This window comes from Chiloscyllium plagiosum, unplaced genomic scaffold (assembly GCF_037043375.1).
Source record: "Chiloscyllium plagiosum isolate Xiang-an unplaced genomic scaffold, Cpla_swu_hap1 HiC_scaffold_16, whole genome shotgun sequence".
Classification (NCBI taxonomy): domain Eukaryota; kingdom Metazoa; phylum Chordata; class Chondrichthyes; order Orectolobiformes; family Hemiscylliidae; genus Chiloscyllium; species Chiloscyllium plagiosum.
Window position 1 is genome coordinate 84,876,102 of NW_028270154.1, and position 20,797 is coordinate 84,896,898.

Sequence of the window (20,797 nt, forward strand, 5' to 3'; positions counted from 1 at the left end):
TGGGGGAAGGGATAGCAATCCCGACTTGCCTCTTGCTCCTGAGGAGTGGAAGAGTCCTCATTATGTAGGGCTATCTACAACAGTACAGGCAAGATGTGGCAAAAACAGCCCTCATGCACACAAAATGTGCACACAAGTAATTATCAATCCAGAGGAAACGGCAAGTACAGACAATCAATAAATTCCAAATAATTGTACCACAATGGTGAACAATCATTAACTAGTTAAATCATGTTTAGGGTGGCACAATGGCTCACTGGTTAACACTGCTGCCTCACAGCACCGGGGACTCGGGTTCGATTCCACCCTCGGGTGACTGTCTGTGTGGAGTTTGCACATTTTCCCTGTGTCTGCATGGATTTCCTTCAGGTGCTCCAGTTTCCTCCCACACTGGATGTGCAGGTTAGGTGGATTGCCCATGCTAAATTGACCATAGCGTTCAGGGATATGTAGGTTAGGTGCACTAGTTAGGGATAAATGAAGGGTAAAGGGGTGTTTCTGCAGCTGTACTGGGCCCTGGTGAGACCACACCTGGAGTACTGTGTGCAGTTCTGGTGTCCAAATTTGAGAAAAGACATTCTGGCTATTGAGGGAGTGCAGCGTACGTTCATGAGGTCAATTCCTGGAATGGCAGGATTACCTTACACTGAAAGACTGAAGCGACTGGGCTTGTATACCCTTGCGTTTCGAAGATTGAGAGGGGATCTGATTGAGACGTATAAGATTATGAAAGGATTGGACACTCTGGCAGTAGGAAACATATTTCCACTGATGGGTGAGTGCCGAACCAGAGGACACAGCTTAAAAATACGGGGTAGACCATTTAGGACAGAGCTCAGGAGAAACTTCTTCACCCAGAGAGTGGTAGGTGTGTGGAATGCTCTGCCCCAGAGGGCAGTGGATGCCCAGTCTCTGGATTAATTTAAGAAAGAGTTGGATAGAGCTCTCAAAGATAGTGGAATCAAGGGTTATGGAGATAAGGCAGGAACAGGATACTGATTAGGAATGATCAGCCATGATTATATTGAATGGCAGTGCAGGCTCGAAGGGCTGAATGGCCTACTCCTGCACCTATTGTCTATTGTCTGTCTATTGTCTATTGTAATGGATTTGGGTGGGATACGCCTCGGAGGGCCCGTTGTGGACTTATTGGGCCCAAGGGCCTGTTTCCACGGTGAGGGAATTATGATTCTTATGTTTTTTTCGAGTTTCCTTTGATCAGAGCAAGAACATAGAAATAGGGATGTTGGTCTCAAATAATCCAAACATTAAACAGGGAAAATGGGCTCTAAATAGTCTAAAAATGGAAACAAGTCCAAATGTTGTAAATCAGAAACACAAACAGAAATTGCTGGAAAAGATTAGCAGGTCTGATAGCATCTGTGGAGAGAAATCAGAATTAACCTTTTGGTTTGAATGATCCTTCCTCAGTTTTTCCAGCTGTTTCTCTAAATACTCAATGCAGCCAGCTGATTAATTACACCAGGAAGATAAAGCACTTATATGCAGATACGTTGTTTGAGATTGATAGCCCAGAAGCGCTCAGCAAAAGAGCTGACAAGTTTGAGACCACCAAAGTATTTAGAATTAAATGAACATTTCCAAACAGCTCAGCTAAAAATGTTATAATGCCTGCAAGAGATTCAAAAGCAAGAACCATGCGAGTGGTACCGTTATGAAGATGTGAGTTCACTGCACCTTTAAGAGAGTTAAAAGCTAGCAGGACTATCTGACAGCACCAAGTGTTCTGAACAAAATACAGAGGAACCTCGATTAGCTGAACGAGATGGGAGGTCACTATTTTGTTTGGATAATTGATTATTCAGGTAATTGATTCAATGCCTTTCCTCTAGGACTCGGAGTTTTCTATTCAGTCTGTTCCCCATTCAGGAGACTAGCAGCATCATAGTTTGCGCGAGCCCTCACCCACCCCCCAAATCCCGTCCAAAACCGCCCCATGCCCGTCCCCAAACCCTGACCAACACTGCACTCCTGTCCGCCCCAAACACCGCCCCCGCCCACTCCCCTCCCTCCCGTCCACCCCCAACCCCCCTCCGGGATAAGCAGACTGGACACCAACAAGACTGCTGCTGCTGCTGCTACTGCTACTGCCTTCTAGGGGGTGAGTCTCCAAATAGTGCACGCATGCGTGCGCACACACATACACACAAGACATTTTATTGCAACTTTTTGACAGGTTCCATCTCTGCCCTGTACAGAACAATGTTAGAGAGATTATCTGGGGAAGGGGGATTTAGGGCTCACCACTGTGTAGAACCCCAGGGAAAGTGTGGGAAGAGAGAGAGAGAGGGGGTGGGAGGTCAGTCATTTACAGAAAGTGCCTGCGCTCCCATCAGTCCAGGACTATTCCGGGCAGCACTTTTAATCATTGTAAACAAAAGACATGATCAGTGTTGGACACACGTCTTTGATGTAATGTTTCTGTCAGGATCTCGAGATCTCCTTCGGATAATCCGATTTTCGGATAATTGGTATTCAAATAATCGATGTTCCCCTGTATAATGTAACATGTGGTTCAGTAGCTAGGGTAGCTGGTTGCCTGGAAACAACAAAACAGATTTGGATTAGGCCAATCAATTTAAATTATACCCAAAAGAAACAAACTGCAATCAAGTTTGAATTGAGTATATTGACAATCTTAAAAGCCAATGACACAATCTAATACTTTTAGGGTTACAAGACTGGGGAAAATGGAACAGTTGAGAGGAGAACTGCCAAGCCACCAGCACCTGCAGACCGCCCAGAGAAAAGCTCTCTCAAAGATGCCTTTATCGATCAGAAACGTGTGAAGCAGAAATCCCTAAGAATAAGAAAAGAAGACCGAGGAAGAGAAGATTCGATACCTGGCCTGTTTTCTGAAAACTTGAATTTTTGGTAAATCTTAGTCGGGTGTTTTTATCAGACTAGTACTGTAGAAGGGGAAGGCAAAAGATAGGTTAGAGGAAGGAGTTGTAAATAGTTGTTAGTTAATTATTCTCTGTTACACCTTAAGAAATAAAGTTGTTAATTTTTACTTGAAATAGTTCTTGGCCTCTCGAATTTTCACAGATTACTGCATGGGATAACCTTTTCTGCGTTGCTGGTTTAACTTAAGTAGGAGGGTCTATCCCGTGTCATAACAGTACCTTATCTAAAAGTTCCTGATTTCTTCTCATAAACAGTTGCTTTTCTTCAATCCATTTCGAATCCTGTTTTGGCCAGAGAGAACAAAAATAGAAGAGTATTAGAATAAATTCCTCCAGAAATGAGATTCATTTCAGCAGTAGGAATGACTTCTTGAGCAAGTTACTTTTAAAGAAGCCTCTCCAGTATTTCTGTGTTTGGGTTCCATGCAATCCTAAGCCCCTCTATATTCCTTGAGGTTCTGCCCTCCAATTCTGAACAAAAGGTTTTTTCGTTAATTCATTGAGGATATTGGCACTGAGTAGATCGAGAGAAATGAGGACAGTGCATTTGCAGATCTTTGATAGAGGGTCAAGTTCTGCTCTCATGAACCTTATAAAACCTGACAATCTATGATGAAGCGCAACGTTAGTGAACGGGGAAGAGCATGTGACTTTGCCAATTTCAGCCAAGGCATGCTACGTGGAATCCAGTGAGATGGAAGCAAAATAAAAAAATGATTATACTAGCAGTTGATAATGCTGGAATTAATAGTCAAATGGGGAGGGGGAAGTTTATCAACAGCAGCTAGCATAATTTTGGACAGCTTATTACTACTTAAGTGTCTTGGTTGCCCTATCCTTTTAACTGGAAATGGGGAAGATCCAATGCTGCAAATCCACAGGTTTCCCAGCTGCCGTTCACCATGGAAACAAGATGGCGGCATAGTCTGCTCCCCCCCCCCGTTTTTTTTCTCTTTTTCTCTTCTTCTTTCTCTTTTTGGTTTTTTTTTGTTCACACTTTTAACATTTTAAACTTATGCGGAGGGGAATGGAGGGGGCAAGGCCTGGACCAGAAGCCTGTGTGGGGGCTGCGAGTTCTGGAGGTGACTCCTGGGCCAAAGGCCATTGTGAGAAGGTGAGTCCCAGACTAGAGACGATTGTGGGGAGACGGGTCTTGGCCTGGAGGCTGGTGTGGGGACACGGGTCTTGGCCTGGAGGCTGGTGTGGGGAGATGGGTCTTGGCCTGGAGGTTGGTGTGGGGAGATGGGTTTTGGCCTGGAGGCTGGTGTGGGGAGATGGGTTTTGGCCTGGAGGCTGGTGTAGGGAGACAGGTCTTGGCCTGGAGGCTGGTGTGGAGAGATGGGTCTTGGCCTGGAGGCTGGTGTGGAGAGATGGGTTTTGGCCTGGAGGCTGGTGTAGGGAGACAGGTCTTGGCCTGGAGGCTGGTGTGGAGAGATGGGTCTTGGACTGGAGACTGTCACGGGGAGACGAGTCCTGGACTGGAGGCTGGTGTGGGTAGAGGAGTCCCCGACTGGAGACATTGTGGGGAAATGGGCCCCTACACTGGAGACTGTCATGGGGAGGAGTGTCCTCGGCTGGAGGCCTTCAAAGGGGAGACGAGACCCAGACCAGAGGCCGTCGTGAGTAGACGAGTCCTGGACTAGAGGCCATTGCAGGGAGAGGAAACCCTTGTAGACTGGAGACAAGACCTTGATTTTTGAAGCCTGAAATGGTGTGGAGACTTGACCCAGTGTGGTCTGGAGGATCAGTACTGGGCCAGACTGGGGTGAAAGGACTGTAATTTGAGTGCTTTTTTTCCCTCCTCATTCTTACGCTGGTCATTTATTTACTATTCTTTCAAATCGGTAACAAATACTGCAGTATTGGTACCTAGGCATCTTGTACCTAAATGGCTACAAGTGGTGACAATGCAAGTGTTTCACTGCACTCACCCTACTGCACATGACAATCAAGCTCATTCAATCATTTAACCTGAACTACCAAGAGACCTTGTATGGTAAAGAGAAATCAGAATGCTGGAGAGAGATTGGAAAGCAACGGGCCCATTTCTCGATAATATAAAGGTCAGCTGACCTTAAAGGGGAGTTCTTTTTTATTGCTTTGGGGATTTTTAAAGGAAACATTTCATTTCATGCGAAAACCATTGTGAGTGGAAGTGTGCCTTTTTTATGTACAAAAGACAGCATGAAACGGAGAATAATCATATTCTGCCATCTTCATGGTAAAGTGCACATCCGGGCAACCATTTTCTAGGCATAACCTTGACAAAGTATTATGAATAGTGTGTGTTCAATTATTCAATGAGTGTGTGAGTGTGTAAATGAAACAGCGAGAGAGCAAGGTTGAGTGAGCATGAGAGTGTGTGAGCATGAGTGTGTGAGTGTGTGTGTGACAATGAGAGACAGTGAAAGTATGTGCAATTGGGAGAGTGTGTGTGTGAGGGATAGTGAGTGAGAGTGAGTGTGTTAATGAGAATGAGTGACAGTGAGAGTGAGAGTATGTGAGTGTGTGTGTGTGTGACAGTGTGACAGTGAGTGACAGTGAGTGACAGAGTGCATGAATGAGAGCGAGAGTATGCGAGAGTGTGCGCAAGAGTGAGAGTGAGTGTATGTGAGTGAGAGTATGAATGACAGTGAGAGTGTATGAGTGACAGTGCGTAAGAGAGTGTGTGAGTGCATGAGTGTGAATGTGTGTATCTGTGAGAATGTATATTTGTGTGTGTGGTTTGTGTGTGTTTGTGTGAATGTCTGTGTATTTGAGAGTGTGGGAGTGTGTGAGAGAATGAGAGAGAGTGTGTGGGAGTGTGTGAGAGAGAGTGTGAGAGAGAGAATGTGTGTAAGAGACAGTGTGTGTGAGACAGTGTGTGTGTGAGAGAGAGTGCATAAGACAGAGTGTGTGCATGTGTGCGCATGTGTGTGTGTGAGAGTGAGAGTGAGAGAGAGAGAGTGTATTATTACTATTGCTGTGATGCAGTTTGAGGACCTGAAACTGTCAGAATGAGAAAGCTGACATTCAAAACTCCACACAACACAAAACATAATTGGATCAAACAGCAGGTTTTTATTGCCATCTTTATGTTGAGTAACTCCTTCAATTGTGAACTGAAGAACATGTCATAATTCCAACCCTCGAGTTTCCAGATTAAATCTGAAAGATGGGAGGCCCCCAGCTGCAGTTGCTAGTTGCACAATATTTTTTACAAACGTCTTACCTGCCCTTTCTGAGCCAAGGCTTTTTCAAGGTCATCAATTTTAGCTTTACACCTGAGAACTTCAGCTTGTAATTGTTCGTGAGCCTAATGAAACCAGGAAATAGTCATTAAAAACCGTAAGGGAAGTAGTCTTGAGTGAAGGACTGTACAAAAGACAAGAAAATTCTCACTACAAATACTAGGCTGCTTCTGATTTTACATCGTTAGAGACAAAAAAAACCTGCAGATGCTGGAATCTAAACTAGACAGGCAGGAGGCTGGAAGAGCACAGCAAGCCAGGCAGCAGCAGGAGGCGAAGAAGTCAACGCGTCGGTTGTAACTGGAAGCAGGGTTACACCTGAAATGTTGACTTCTCCACCTCCTGATGCTGCCTGGCTTGCTGTGTTCTTCCAGCTTCCTGCTTGTCTGATCTTACATCATCAGTACATTAAATTTGCATTGATAATTTGCGCAAGTTTTTTTTTTGGAAAATGCAGTAAAATGTAATAGAAGCGATTTAGTTCACATTTAAATTATGTGCAACACTTAAAGGGAGCACGGCTACAGCTAAGGCCATAAAAAAGTTGGTCCAATTGTAATCTAGAGGAAACACGATGTTCACATTTTGGTTTCAGTAACGCAAGTCATTTGTGTTTGAAGAGGAAGAGAATCTATTATCAATAAAAGGTCAACAGGAGAGATGGAAGGAGAAATCATGCATCAATTTGAATGACAATCTTTGCTGCTGCTGATGAAGACTCAATTTTGTTGTTGGTCCACACTGCCAGCTGCTTCATTGGGATTAGCAATCATCTGATACCTCACCCAATTCACAACAATCAAACTGTTCAACTTTCACAGCCATCGTAGCCAAAGTCCATTTGAATGACTTCCACTATCCATCCCACCGCATATTTCTATCGGACACCCCTGCACAATGATTACGAAAGAGAATGTTGTGCCTTTTCTGTTCTTCATTTTGGTCAGGAACATGATTGTAACCTTCTACTCCTGCCTCACCTGAGGTCTCGTAAGTGCACAGAGAGTAGGGATGAAACCTGGAATAGCTACTCATATATACAAAGTCATTTAGAGTCATTGAGATGTATAGCATGGAAACAGACCCTTCAGTCCAACCCATCCATGCTGTCCAGGTATCCTAGATAAATGTAGCCCCATATGCCAGCACTTGGCCCATATCAATCTAAACCTGTTCTATTCATAAACACATCCAGATGCCTTTTAAATGTTGTAATTGTAACAACCTCCACCACTTCCTCTGGCAGCTCATTCCATACATGCACCACCCTCTGCATGAACAAGTTGCCCCTTTGGTCCCTGTTAAATCTTTCCTCTCTCACTTTAAACCTATGCCCTCTAGTATTGGACTCCCCTGCCTTGGGAAAAATACCTTGTTTATTTATCCCAACCATACCCCTCATGATTTTATAAACCTCTCAGTCTGCGACACTCTAGGGAAAACAGCCCTAGCCTATTCAGCCTCTCCCTGTAGCTCAAACCCTCCAAACCTGGCAACATCCTTGTAAATCATTGCTGAACACTTTCAAGTTTCACCAGATTCCTGCTATGGCAGGGAGACCAGAATTGTACACAATATTCCAGTAGTGGCCTCACTAATGTCCTGTACAGCTGCAATTTAGATTAGATTCCCTACAGCATACAAACAGGCCCTTCAGCCCAACAAGTCCACACCGACCCTCCAAAGGGTAACCCACCAAGAACCATTCCCCTACCCTATATCTACCCCTGACAAATGCACCTAACACTATGGGCAATTTACCACAGCCAATTCACCTGATCTGCACATCTTTGGATTGTGGGAGGAAACCCACGCAGACAAGGGGAGAATGTGCAAACTCCACACAGTCACCCGAGGTAGGACTCGAAGCCGGGTCCCTGGCACTGTGAGGCAGCAGTGCTAACCACTGAGCCACCGTGCTGCCCCATACAGCAGGCATATTTAATATACTTTCTATTTAATTGACAGATCATGAAAAATAACTTCACATTACAGTCAGGGAACAATGCTGAAATATTTTTTACTATTTAACTGGAAATTTTAATCTGTGTGAAGATGCTGAGTTGATCTATTATTTAAGGATCATAGATAAAAATGCACTTCTTTGGTTAGTTGATAAACATAATTGATTGTCTTTTAAGCTTGTTATCAAGTTACCATCAAACATCACAATGTCAATAGCCTGGTTCTCCTATTAACAATAGCAGTAAGCAAATCAGTAATGTCATTCACCAATGATAGAGGTTACTATTCAGTCGGCAGCAATTTCTGCTTTACATGCATAGTTCATTTTTAAAAAAAGACATTTGGGGAAAAAAATACGATTATCATGCACTTTGTTAACTTAAGGGAAACATTATAAGGGATTTTAATGATAACTTTGCTATTTGACATTGTGTTTGTAGCACCTATTGAGTGTCTCAGCATGTTCCACCTCTCTGACACCTCTCTGTGATTCCCTATTGCTATGCAGGTGAATGTGGCAGCCATTGTTGTACACAGCAAAGTCCCAATCTAACAGCAATAATTTAACAGATTTGTTCACCTAATCGATAGTATTTGTTGAGCACAGAGCATTCAAAGTCTCTTATAATCTTCCAACTGTGGGTCTTCAATATTCACAACGCGGAAGGTAATGCATCTGCAACTTGCATGTGTGTAACACATTTACTGCAGTGAAATGCTACAGACTGAGCACTGCAGGTGAAGCACAGAGCCCCCAAGGGCACAGAATGCCCTCGCTACATTAATGTGTTAGTCTAGCTGTGAGCCTGGAGGGTGTTTTGAACCCATAACCTTCAAATTCAAAGAGTATTGTCAACTGAGCCAAGCTTACACGAGAGATCAAGCCTCCTCTGGTGAGGGACAATATGTCCAAATACAGAGAAAAGTTCCCTCAACTGTGCCTTAAATACGCAATGCTACATTCCTTCATTCCAGTGTGACGTTTTCATTCCTTATTTCCCACACCAGCTGTCCTGTGACCTCTATGTGAAAGACTGTCAACACAGGTATACCTCTGCGCTGCGCAGAAACTGGAGTGGGACGCACCCTTCAATCAGTTGGAGCAGAATTTCATTTGGCAACCTGACATGTTTGGACGCCAGTCCCAGTGGTCAAGACTGGTGCTTTCCCCAATACTGCCCATTTTCCCAGAGCTGCTTCACTAATTCACCATTGGCCACACTTGAACATTTTGATTTGATAGTCACCTTTGCCTCCCGCTCTGCATCCAGGATCCCTCCCGTCTGCTCCTGCAGCAGCGCGTAAGCTCTCTGGAGTGCTTGATATTCCCTCGTCAATTGCCTGAAACGGAGCTCAGATTCTTCAGCCGCTAGGCTCTTATGAAGAACAAAGAAGTGAATTAACTCACATGCATGATCAGTTTTCAAAGGAGGAAATATTTTGCATTTCACATTTAAAATACGAATTTCCAACAATTATAATAACTTGCAATTACAGTACGAAATACAATATCAGATATAGGACCACAAGTTGGCCTTTCAGTCCATCAACCTTGCTCCCCAACTCATTGAGATCATAGCTACTTTGATACTCCCCAATTCCACTTTCCTGCTTTTCATCTTGTTTCATTTAACTGCTAAAAAAAAGAGCTATTTATCTTAGGTGCCATTTTATAGGTACTTCTCCCACAATGCGAGTTTATTAAACGCGATTTGGTTGTAATGCGATTTGTGAATTGTGGATTTTTTGAAATATAAAGTGAACTCCCATTCGCTGGATGTGATTCCATCCCCGGCACTTACCTGAACAGCGAAACCCAGCCTCAGGATCCTCTGTCTGCAAAATGCAAATTCAGTGGGGACAGCTAAAGCAGGAATGCAATCCGCTCTGCAAGCCTTGAACCTGAGCCGGAAACTGGGAATTGTCGTCTACATTTAGAAGGAACTTTAGTTCAAACTGGGGGAGAATCGTGGGGAGGACTGGAATTCCACATCAGGATCACATGGTCAGTCGGCTTTCTGGTGAAGAGCTTCATGAAAGGTACTGTGTTGTAATCAGTGATTATAGTGTTAATGACTTACATTTATTGTATTATTTGATTAATGTTGGGTTGCACAGTGGTTCAGTGGTTAGCACTGCTGCCTCACAGCTTCAGGGACCTGGGTTCGATTCCAGCCTCAGGTGACTGTCTGTGTGGAGTTTGCACATTCTCCCCGTGTCTGTGTGGGTTTCCTCCGGTTTCCTCCAAAGATGTGCAGGTTAGGTGGATAAGCAATGTTAAATTGCCCCATAGTGTTCAGGCATGAGTAGGTTAGGTACATTAGTCAGGGGAAATGTAGAGTAATAGGGCAGGGGCATGGGTCTGAGTGGGATACTCTTTGAAGTGTTGGTGTGAACTTGTTGGGCCAAATGTCAAGATTAGAGTGGTGCTGGAAAAGCATAGCAGGTCAGGCAGCATCCTAGCAACAGGAAAATCGACGTTTTGGGCAAAATCATGTAGGGCTTTAGCTCAAAATGGCAATTTTCCTGCTCCTCGGATGCTATCTGACCTGCTGTGCTTTTCCAGCACCACTCTAATCTTGACTCTGGTCTCCAACATCTGCAGTACTAACTTTCGCCTTGTTGGGCCGAATGGCCTGTTTCCACACTATAGGGATTCTATGATTTAAAGATTTATGTAGATTGTGCTATCATTTGTATTGGGGTAACTACTATTTTTGTTGTGATTTTTACTGGAATTTCTACTGCTCTGCCCCTAACCCTGTTTTGCCCACAGGCCCCATTATTTCTATAGTGCAATTTTCTATAACATGGTGTCACACAGGAACACAACTATGGCATGATAGAACAACGACCTGGTAATTAATGAACAAATCTCTACCATGCTGTGTTAAAGAGTTCCACAGAATCACTGTCTTCATGGAACAGAAATTCCCCCTCGTCCTGTGGGGACTGAGCAAACCTCCATCACTTTAAGATTATGGCCTCTGGTCATAGAATCTCCCACATGGGGAAACAATCTTTCAACATCTATCCTGTCAAGCCTCCTCAAAGCCTCTGTGCTAATAAGGTCGTTTCTCATTAGTCTAATGGAATATTGCATGCAATTCTGGTCTCCTTCGTATCGGGAGGATGTTGTGAAACTTGAAAGAGTTCAGAAAAGATTTACAAGCATATTGCTCGGTTTGGAGGGTCTGAGCTATAAGGAGAGGCTGAATTGGCTGGTGTTGTTTTCCCTACAGCATCAAAGGCTGAGGGGTGACCTTATAGAGGTTTATAAAATCATGAGGGGCATGGATAGGATAAATAGACAAAGTTTTTTTTCCTGGGGTGGGGGTGTCCAGAACTAGACAAAATCTTTTCCCTGGGGTGGGGGAAGTCCAGAACTAGAGGGCATAGGTTTAGGGTGAGAGGGGAAAGTAATAAAAGAGACCTACGGGGCAACTTTTTCACGCAGAGAGTGGTACATGTATGGAATGAGCTGCCAGAGGAAGTGGTAGAGGCTAGCACAATTGCAACATTTAAAGGCATCTGGATGGGTGTATGCATAGGAAGCGTTTGGAGAGATATGGGTCGGGTGCTGGCAAGTCGGACTAGATTAGGTTAGGATATCTGGTCAGCAAGGATGGGTTGGACCGAAGGGTCTGTTTCCGTGCTGTACATCTCTATGACTCTATGAGTGCAGATCCAGCCTACTCAACCTTTCCTCAGAAGAAAATCCCTCCATTCTCAAGATCAGCCGAGTGATCCTTCTGTAGACTAGCTCCAATGTCAGTACATCTTTCTTTAAGGGGACCAAAACTGTTCACAGTGAGGTTATACAGGACATTGATGAGGCCATTTCTGGAATACTGTGTCCAGTTCTGGTTGCCCACTTATAGGAAGCATATTATTAAGCTGGAGAGGGTTCAGAAGAGATTTCAGAAGAGCTGTTGCTGGATATGGAACGTTTGAATGATAAAGGAAAGTTGGGATTTTCTTTTCACTGGAACATAGGAGATTGAGAGGTGACCTTATAGAGATTTATAAAATCATGAGGGGTATAGATAGGGTGAATGGTAGGTGTCTTTTCCCTAGGGTGGGGCATTTCAAGACCAGGGGGCACTGTTTTTAAGGTGAGAGGAGAGAGATGTAAAAAAAGACAAGGGGCGATTTTTTTTTACACAGAGGGTCATTCGTGTGTGGAATGAACTTGCTGAGGAAGTTGTGGATGTGGGTAGAGTTACAATGTTTAAAAGACATTTGGATAGGTCCATGAATAGGAAAGGTGTGGAAGAATATGGACCAGGAACAGCCAGGTGGGACTAGTTTAGTTTGGCATAATGTTCAGCATGGATTGGTTGGACCGAAGGGTCTCTTTCCAAGCTGTATGACTTTACGACTCCATTCTAGCTGTGGTCTGATTGGACCTTGTACAGTTTTAGCAAGACCTCCCAATTTATATGCTCCATTCTCTTCAAAATAAAGACTAACATTTCATTTGCCTTCCCTGTTACCTGTTCAACTTTTCTAATATATGTACAGGGACTCCCAAATCCCTCTGTGCTGCAAAATTCTGGAGTCTCTGTTTAAGTAATATTCAACTCCCCTACTCTTCCTAACAAAATGCATGATCTCACATTTTACCATATGATACTCCATCTGCCAAGATTTTGCCCTATCTTTTAACCTATCTATGGCCCTTGTTTAATCCTCTTCAATTGCCTTCCTGCTTAGCTCAGTGTCATCTGCAAACATAGTCATGATACATCATTTCCCTCATCTAAATCATTAACATACATTGTAAATAATTATTCAGAACTGGTTCCAGTTCTGAAGACGAGTTGCATTGGACTCAAAATCTTTACTCTGCTTCCCTTTTAATGCATGCTGCCTAAATGGTTTGTTCCTTCTGCACTTTATACTTTTATTTCTGCATCTATCCAATGTCTGTAAGGATTTGCCAAATTGTCTTTTGAAAGCTATCATTAAATCAGCTCCTAGAACACTTTCTCGTACAGGCCATAGAGTCATAGAGATGTACAGCATGGAAACAGACCCTTCAGTCCAACTTGTCCGTGCTGACCAGATATCCTAAATTAATCTAGTCCCGTTTGCCAGCACTTGGCCCACATCCTTGCAATCTCTTCCTATTCATATACCCATCCAGATGCCTTTTAAATGCTGTAATTGTACCAGCCTCCACCACTTCCTCTGGCAGCTCATTCCACGCACGCACCATCCTCTGCGTGAAAAAGTTGCCCTTTAGGTCATTCCGCTATAATATATGTTTTGTAAACGCAAATTGGCTATAACATGATTGACGAATTGTGGACATTGTCTGGATAACACAAACTTTCTACTGACTGAATAGAGCGATTTTCTATTCGCAATCTTCTACACATTGCAAAGGAACACAACTGTCACGTTGTAGCAGAATGACCTGTGAAGCATTCTGATCATAGCAATTCACTGGTAGGAATCTTCTGGACTTACAGAACATTCATGTGCCTGTGGTGTGTCGTTTTCATGGAGATAGTCCACTGACAGGTTCCTCCAACTACACTCCCCAGTTGGGAAAGGAGGAGGGGTTTAGAACTTCAGGACGGTTACTGTGCAAGGAGGAGTTCCACTGACAGTCACTGTATGAGGAAGGGTTCTAGACCCTCAGGACGGTCACTATGTAAGGAAGGGTTCCAGACCCTCAGGATGGTCACTGTGTGAGGAAGGGTTCTAGAGACTGAGGATGGTCACTGTGTGAGGAAGGGTTCTAGACCCTCAGGTTGGTCACTGTGTAAGGGAAGTTGCTGAGGCTTAAGCAGCACAGGACATGCCATCAGCATCAGGAAAACATTCGTGACCTCGGGAGGCTCATGATGTGCGGAAAGGTTCCCTTCATCGTTGTCTACATGTCCTTATTCCATTAAAATTATTTAAATGTTTCTGTGAATTCATGTTCAGGATGTAAGCCAGGGTAGAACTTATTTTCATCCCTGGCTGCTTCAGGTTGATGCAAGTTTTAAACAGGGCACCTTTGGGGTGAAACATTTGTAGGACTGAAGTCACATCGTGATCAGATCAGGGACGGATGGCAAATTCCTTTTCCTGAAAGACATTCATGAGACCTTTGGATTTTTAAGACAACCCAGCAGCTTCGTAGGCCTATAGGGTGGTATATGCACCCATAGTCTCTGGATTATTAATCTTCTTCACTAAGTTGTTCGTCGAGTGACAGAACCATTACACTACTAATTCAACTGGGTCATCTTTCAGTAATTTTAGTTTGGATTAGGAGCAATATTCCTGGAGTTATAAACGATCTGTTCTCTTCACAGATTCTGACTGGCTACATTTAATTTTTCCAGGCTATAACAAACGTAACTCTGTAAAAATGTCACGTGAATTTATTTGTACAAAATTAATTGTTGCGCATAACCTGCTATATCTCCACTCTATTCCTAATGTATAAAACATCCACAACAACATCTATAGACAATGGGTAGGGGTTGATAATGAGGCATGAAAATGGCAAGAATGCAGTCCAGGGAGATGCATCTGCAGATATCATGGAGGAGGGATTCACAGTTTCATGAAAGCCATCTGTGACAGTAAGAGGATGTAAAAGGGAAAGTTGCAAACTAAACAAGATTCAACAGCCACCCTGATCCTGATTGACTTCAGGCCTGAGATTACTCATCTTGTTAGGCAATTGACAGGCTTGAGACTGTCTAAGTGATTGGATTATGTATAGATTTATTTGCAGAGTTAACACAATGAGTGAATTACCAACCAAGCCCAGAGATAAGCTGTCTTGGTTCCTAAGATTGGCTTTTGCTATCCGTTTCAAGGTGATGGGTGAGAATCTCCCTGCTGCTCTTGAAAAAAACACTTTGCACATCCACGCAAGTTGCTGATGGGTCAGGGGCTTTATATATTGTGCAAGAGCAGCCTGGCATTGTAGAAAGCAATGATATTTCCTGCTCAGGTAAATGTCAAGTTATTTCAGCATGGAGATCACCCCCCCCACCCAGATGTTATGGTACGTATTCAGGAAATTGCAGTGCTCCTCAGTTAGTTTCAGTGCTGAAGGGCTAAGTGAAGGAAGAATGCATGTGTACACATTGATGCACTGACTTAATACATAGGATATCCCAAAGAATTTCTCTCACGCATTGCATTGCTTTAGTTGTTAAAGTATGGCCACTATTGTTGAATGCACCATTTATTTTGAACATAGCAAGGATGCACAATTCTGGAGAAGAATTTGAGGCTTGTCCTGATTAGCGACATCAGTTCCACCTCACTGGGTTAATACATTGGAAATCAAGTCCCATTGTTACTGGAGTCATCACAAAAGATAAAGGATTTTAAAAAGTGTTCAAAATTTCCCAATTTCGCAAATTGTCTGAACGGAGCAAGTTTCTGTACTTAACAAAAAAAGTTACTATTTATTTGTAATAAATAGATTCTAATGACAGATAGAGTTCTATGGATTGTCAGCACATTTCACTCCAAATGAAAACTTGAAGCCATTTGTAAACTCTCCTCACACACAAACAGAGAGAAACAGATAGATATAGTAGAGATGGATAGGAAAGAAATGTTGTGGAAGAAGGAAAATTTGTAAATGTAGTCAATGGTTTATCTTCACAGGAATTGTTGACATTGTTTGTGTCCTGATCAGATTGCTGAACACTCTCACTAGTTTGAACGGAGTACAGGGTGCCTGGTTCATGCTGATAAAATGTCTCTGACTTATTCATTTCAAGTCACAATTTACAGTAACTGCTGAAATGGTGGCTCAGTGGTTAGCACTGCTGTCTCACAGTGCCAGGCACCCGGGTTCAATTCCAGCCTCGTTAATTGTCTGTGTGAAGTTTGCACATTCTCCCCGTGTCTGCGTGGGTTTCCTCCGGATGTTCTGCTCTCCTCCCACAATCCAAAGATGTGAAGGTTAGACGCATAGGTTGTGCTAAATTGCCCCATAGTGTTCAGGGGTGTGTAGGTTAAATGCATTAGTCGGGGGTAAAAAGAGGATAATAGGGGAATGGGTCTGGGTGGGTTACTCTTTGGAGGATCTGTGTGGATGTGTTGGGCCAAAGGGCCTGTTTCCACACTGTAGGGATTCTATGAAAGAAAGATAAACTGCTTTCTTTCCAGGCTTAAGGTGGCTTTCACTACAGAGAAAAGAGAGAGAGAGAGAGAGAGAGAGAGAGCTCCTTTCCTAAAGGCTTCCCTTTACCTTGTTCATTGCCCCAAGCTGTTCACCTATCTGACAAACAGCTGTATTTTGTTGTCAGGCAGATTGTGATGGATCAGACCCTCTTCAGGACAAATGGGGCTAGATTAGGTTCAGATATCTGGTCGGCATGAACGAGTTGGACTGAAGGGTCTGTTTTCATGCTACACATCTCTATGACTCTATAAGGCAGCCTAGGCATTAACATTTTCTTATTTTAAAGGCAAATGTGAAGTGCCGTGTTCCAGATGCTATGACTGGTCAAACTACTTGAAATTAAGCAAAACACAATTTATTTAAACACTGTCGCTAAAATACATCTAAACCTAACTGTATTGGAAACCTTAAAAGAATAATAGACACAGTAACTATCACTAATTGACTGTTCCTATATAGTAAACATCCCATGAACACACCCCTTGGTAAAAGGCAAATTCAGCAAAACAGATTTTGTCTCACAGCAGCCCAGGAAGAGCATCTCCACAATTTGGCCATAATCATGAGAGGGGAAATGGGTTGCACTTCTCCAAGTCACCAACAACTACTGCTGAGAGTTAAATTAAAAACTAAAACTAAAACAAGACTTGGTCTGTGACAGCTGGCCACACACAATCCAGGCCATTTCTATTGTTCCAACTTTAAAAACAGCTCTAAGGCCTCCCAAGCTGTTTACGTTATGGGTCTTCACTCATTATCTCGACACCTCTGCCTTAAAATCTCTCTCCAAAAAAAAAGAAACAGGACAAAATGCTCTCTTAAAGCATTGTAACAAAATGGCCTTTATCATTGATAAATGGTCACTAGTCCATGGACTGAATACTTACTGCTGGCTGAATCTTTAATTGGCTCCAGCTTATCTGCAAACTGCACTTCAGCTATTACTTAAAGAAACAGCGGGTCAGGTAATTTGTATTTAACAACTCTAGTAATCCTTGGTTTTTAAAAAGCTTCCTTTCCAATTTCACTCCACAGTCAAATAAAAAGTTTTAACACATTAACAGAAGTCGTGTCCGCCTGTCTCAAGTACCCCGGTGTGTAGTCTCTGAAGTTGGATACAGGGAACTTGTAAACCAACAAAAACTGAGACTTATTAATAGACCACAGCCAGAGAATGATATGAGACTTTTGGGAGCAACAGTCCATTTTTAAACCTCCAATTACAGCAAAACACTAATGTTAGCTCCATATGTAAACTATAGAATCAACAGAAAAGGCAAGCAACCTTTAATAGCACTAACACCCCAATCCATTTTGCAGCATTGAGCTAAAGTAGTCAAGTGATCCAAAGTCAGATCAAAACTTTTGGTTTTACAGAGCATCATAAGTGAGATCAAGAGACAGAGTGATTCAGAAAGGCAATCCCTGATGAAATAAGTTAAAATAAAGAAGCCTCAAGATCTGAAAGGTCCAAAAACAGAAATTGCTGGTGAGACTCTGCAGGTCTGGGAGCATCTATGGAGAGAAAGCAGAGGTAAAGTTTCAAATTCAGTGACCCTTCTCAAAACGTTAACTCTGTTTCTCTCTTCCCAGATGCTGCCAGACCTACTGAGTTTCTCCAGCAATTTCTGGTTCTCATTTAAGTTTGCAGATCTTAGGGCCTGGGCAGTGAAAGTGGATTGCAATGGGGAGTTTTCAAGATGCTACTGCTGGAGAAGTGCAGATATCTTGGCATGTTGTCAGGCTGGAGAAGGCTATAAAGACTGGGAGGGAAAAAGCCAGCTGACCTATTGAACCCCATCTGCTGCTATGATCCATTGATGTGGCCAAACTGCTCCTGTCCTTTGAATCTTCTTCCCTGACTCGGATTGTCTCGTCATCTATTCTTCAAAGCTACTCTTTACATTCCCATCCTCATCATCTCTCTGCTTCTCTTTCCCGTTTGCTTGAGCTTTACTGCATGGGGCACGGTGGCTCAGTGGTTAGCACCGCTGCCTCACAGCACCAGGGACCGGGGTTCGATTCCAGCCTCGGGTGAATGTCTGTGTGGAGCTTACACGTTCTCCCCGTGTCTGTGTGGGTTTGCTCCAGTTTCCTCCCACAATCCAAAGATATGCAGGTTTAGGGTGGACTGGCCATGGGAAATTACCTGTATATGCAGACTAGGTGGGTTGCCATGGGAAATGCAGGGTGATAGAATAGAGGGGTAGGTCTGGGTGGGATGCTCTCGGGAGAGTCGGTGCGGACTAGATGGGCTGAATGGCCTGCATCCACACTGTAGAGATTCTATGGTATCACCCTTACAGCACTTTCAGATGCCTTGAGAAACATCAGGTACATCACAGAAATGCAAATAAAAGTTGCCTGTTAACACTATTCTGAACTTTTCTTCCCGAGAAACAAAACAGAAAACAAGTGCTTTCCTTGTAAAACTGTAGGTGGAATTTGCAGCATGCTGTGGCCTCCATCTTCTGTTCAACTATCAAAAACATTGGAGCAAAGAAAATAAAGAGAAAAAGGAGGATGAAGAGAAGGAGAGAGTGAAGGATAGAGGAAGGGAGGGTGGGAGTGAGTGGTGGAAAAACAGAAGAGGAGAAAGATGGGAATACAGGGTTCTCATGAGGAAGCTATAGAAATTGAGACTTTTTTATTCCTGGGTTTTGGACATGATTAGTGGGCCAGCATTCATCTCCCTTCCATAGCCTGCCCTTGAGAAGTTAGTGGTGAGCTGCCCTCTCGAATCCGTGTGCTGTGGATTGACCCAAATTGTTGTGAGCTCGAGAATTCCAGGATTTTGACCCAGTGACGGAAGGACGATACATTCCCAAGTCAGGATGGTGAGGGTCTTGGAGAGCTTGCAAGTGGTGATGTTCCCATGTATGTGCTGCCCTTGTCTTTCTGGACTGAAGTGATCATGAAGGTGCTGTCTGAGGATCGTTGGTGAATTTCTGCCGTGCATCTTGTAGACAGTACACATCGTTGCTACTGAGGTGGTAGAGAGAATGGCAGGGAGATGTTCCCATTTTAGATCCCAGTTTACAATTGTTTCCAGAACTGTAGGGGCTTTTCTGGTGTAGTGGTAGCGTTTGTACCATTGAGTTAGAAAGCCTAGGGTTGAAAAATGTGATGCTGGAAAAACACAGCAGGCCAGGCAGCATCTGAGGAGCAGGAGAATCAACTTCTCGATCTCAAATTTACCTGGACTGTCTCAGATTCCTCCCTCCTCTTCCTAGACCTCTCCATTTCTGAATCGGGCGACTGACTTAACACAGACATTTACTATAAACCAACTGACTCCCACAGCTACCTAGATTACACCTCCTCCCACCCTGCCCCCTGGTAAAAACGCCATCCCATATTCCCAATTCCTTTGCCTCCGCCGCATCTGCTCCCAGGAGGACCAATTTCACTACCGAACATCCCAGATGGCCTCCTTCTTCAAAGACCGCAATTTCCCCTCCGACATGGTCGACGATGCTCTCCACCGCATCTCCTCCACTTCCCGATCCTCCGCCTTGAATCCCGCCCCTCCAATCGCCACCAGGATAGAGCCCCACTTGTCCTCACCTACCACCCCACCAACCTCCAGATACATCGTATCATCCTTCATCATTTCCGCCACCTCCAAACAGACCCCACCACCAGGGATATATTTCCCTCTCCACCCCTATCAGCATTCCGGAGAGACCACTCCCTCCGTGACTCCCTCGTCAGGTCCACACCCCCCCACAAACCCAACCTCCACTCCTGGCACCTTCCCCTGCAACCGCAAGAAGTGCAAAACTTGCGCCCACACCTCCCCCCTCACCTCCCTCCAAGGCCCCAATGGATCCTTCTATATCCGTCGCAAATTCACCTGCACTTCCACATATATCATTTACTGTATCCGTTGCACCCAGTGTGATCTCCTCTACATTGGGGAGATAGGCCGCCTACTTGAGGAACGCTTCAGGGAACACCTCTGGGACACCCGCACCAACCAACCCAACCGCCCCGTGGCTGAACACTTTAACTCCCCCTCCCACTCCGCCAAGGACATGCAGGTCCTTGGCCTCCTCCATCGCCAGACCCTGACCACATGACGCCTGGAGGAAGAGCGCCTCATCTTCCACCTAGGAACCCTCCAACCACACGGGATGAATGTAGATTTCTTCAGCTTCCTTATTTCCCCTCCCCCCACCTTATCTCAGTCCCAACCCCCGGATGCAGCACCGCCCCCTTGACCTGCAATCTTCTTCCTGACCTCTCCGCCCCCACCCCTATCACCCTCACCTCCTTCCACCTATCGTATTCCCAGCGCCCCTCCCCCCAACCTTTTATCTCAGCCCACCTGGTACACCAGCCTCATTCCTGAAGAAGGGCCTATGTCCCGAAATGTCGATTCTCCTGCTCCTCCGATGCTGCCTGGCCTGCTGTGTTTTTCCAGCATCACATTTTTCAACTCTGGTCTCCAGCATCTGCAGTCCTCACTTTCTCCTTAGAAAGCCTAGGTCCAATTTCTCCTGACTCCAACGTATGTT

At 44.2% G+C, this 20,797-nt stretch overlaps 1 protein-coding gene across 4 annotated transcripts in view; it reads right to left on the reverse strand.

Annotated features, from left to right (window-relative positions):
* Positions 1–20,797, reverse strand: part of jakmip2 (janus kinase and microtubule interacting protein 2) — a 277,735-nt gene that overhangs the window by 63,035 nt on the left and 193,903 nt on the right. For all 4 annotated transcript variants that reach the window (XM_087995064.1, XM_043704011.2, XM_087995065.1 and 1 more), the window contains 3 exons: positions 9,370–9,498; positions 6,139–6,222; positions 3,147–3,209 (listed from right to left, as the gene is read on the reverse strand). In XM_087995064.1, coding sequence (XP_087851190.1) covers positions 3,147–3,209; positions 6,139–6,222; positions 9,370–9,498 — 276 coding nt within the window. The remainder of the gene's footprint in view (positions 1–3,146; positions 3,210–6,138; positions 6,223–9,369; positions 9,499–20,797) is intronic.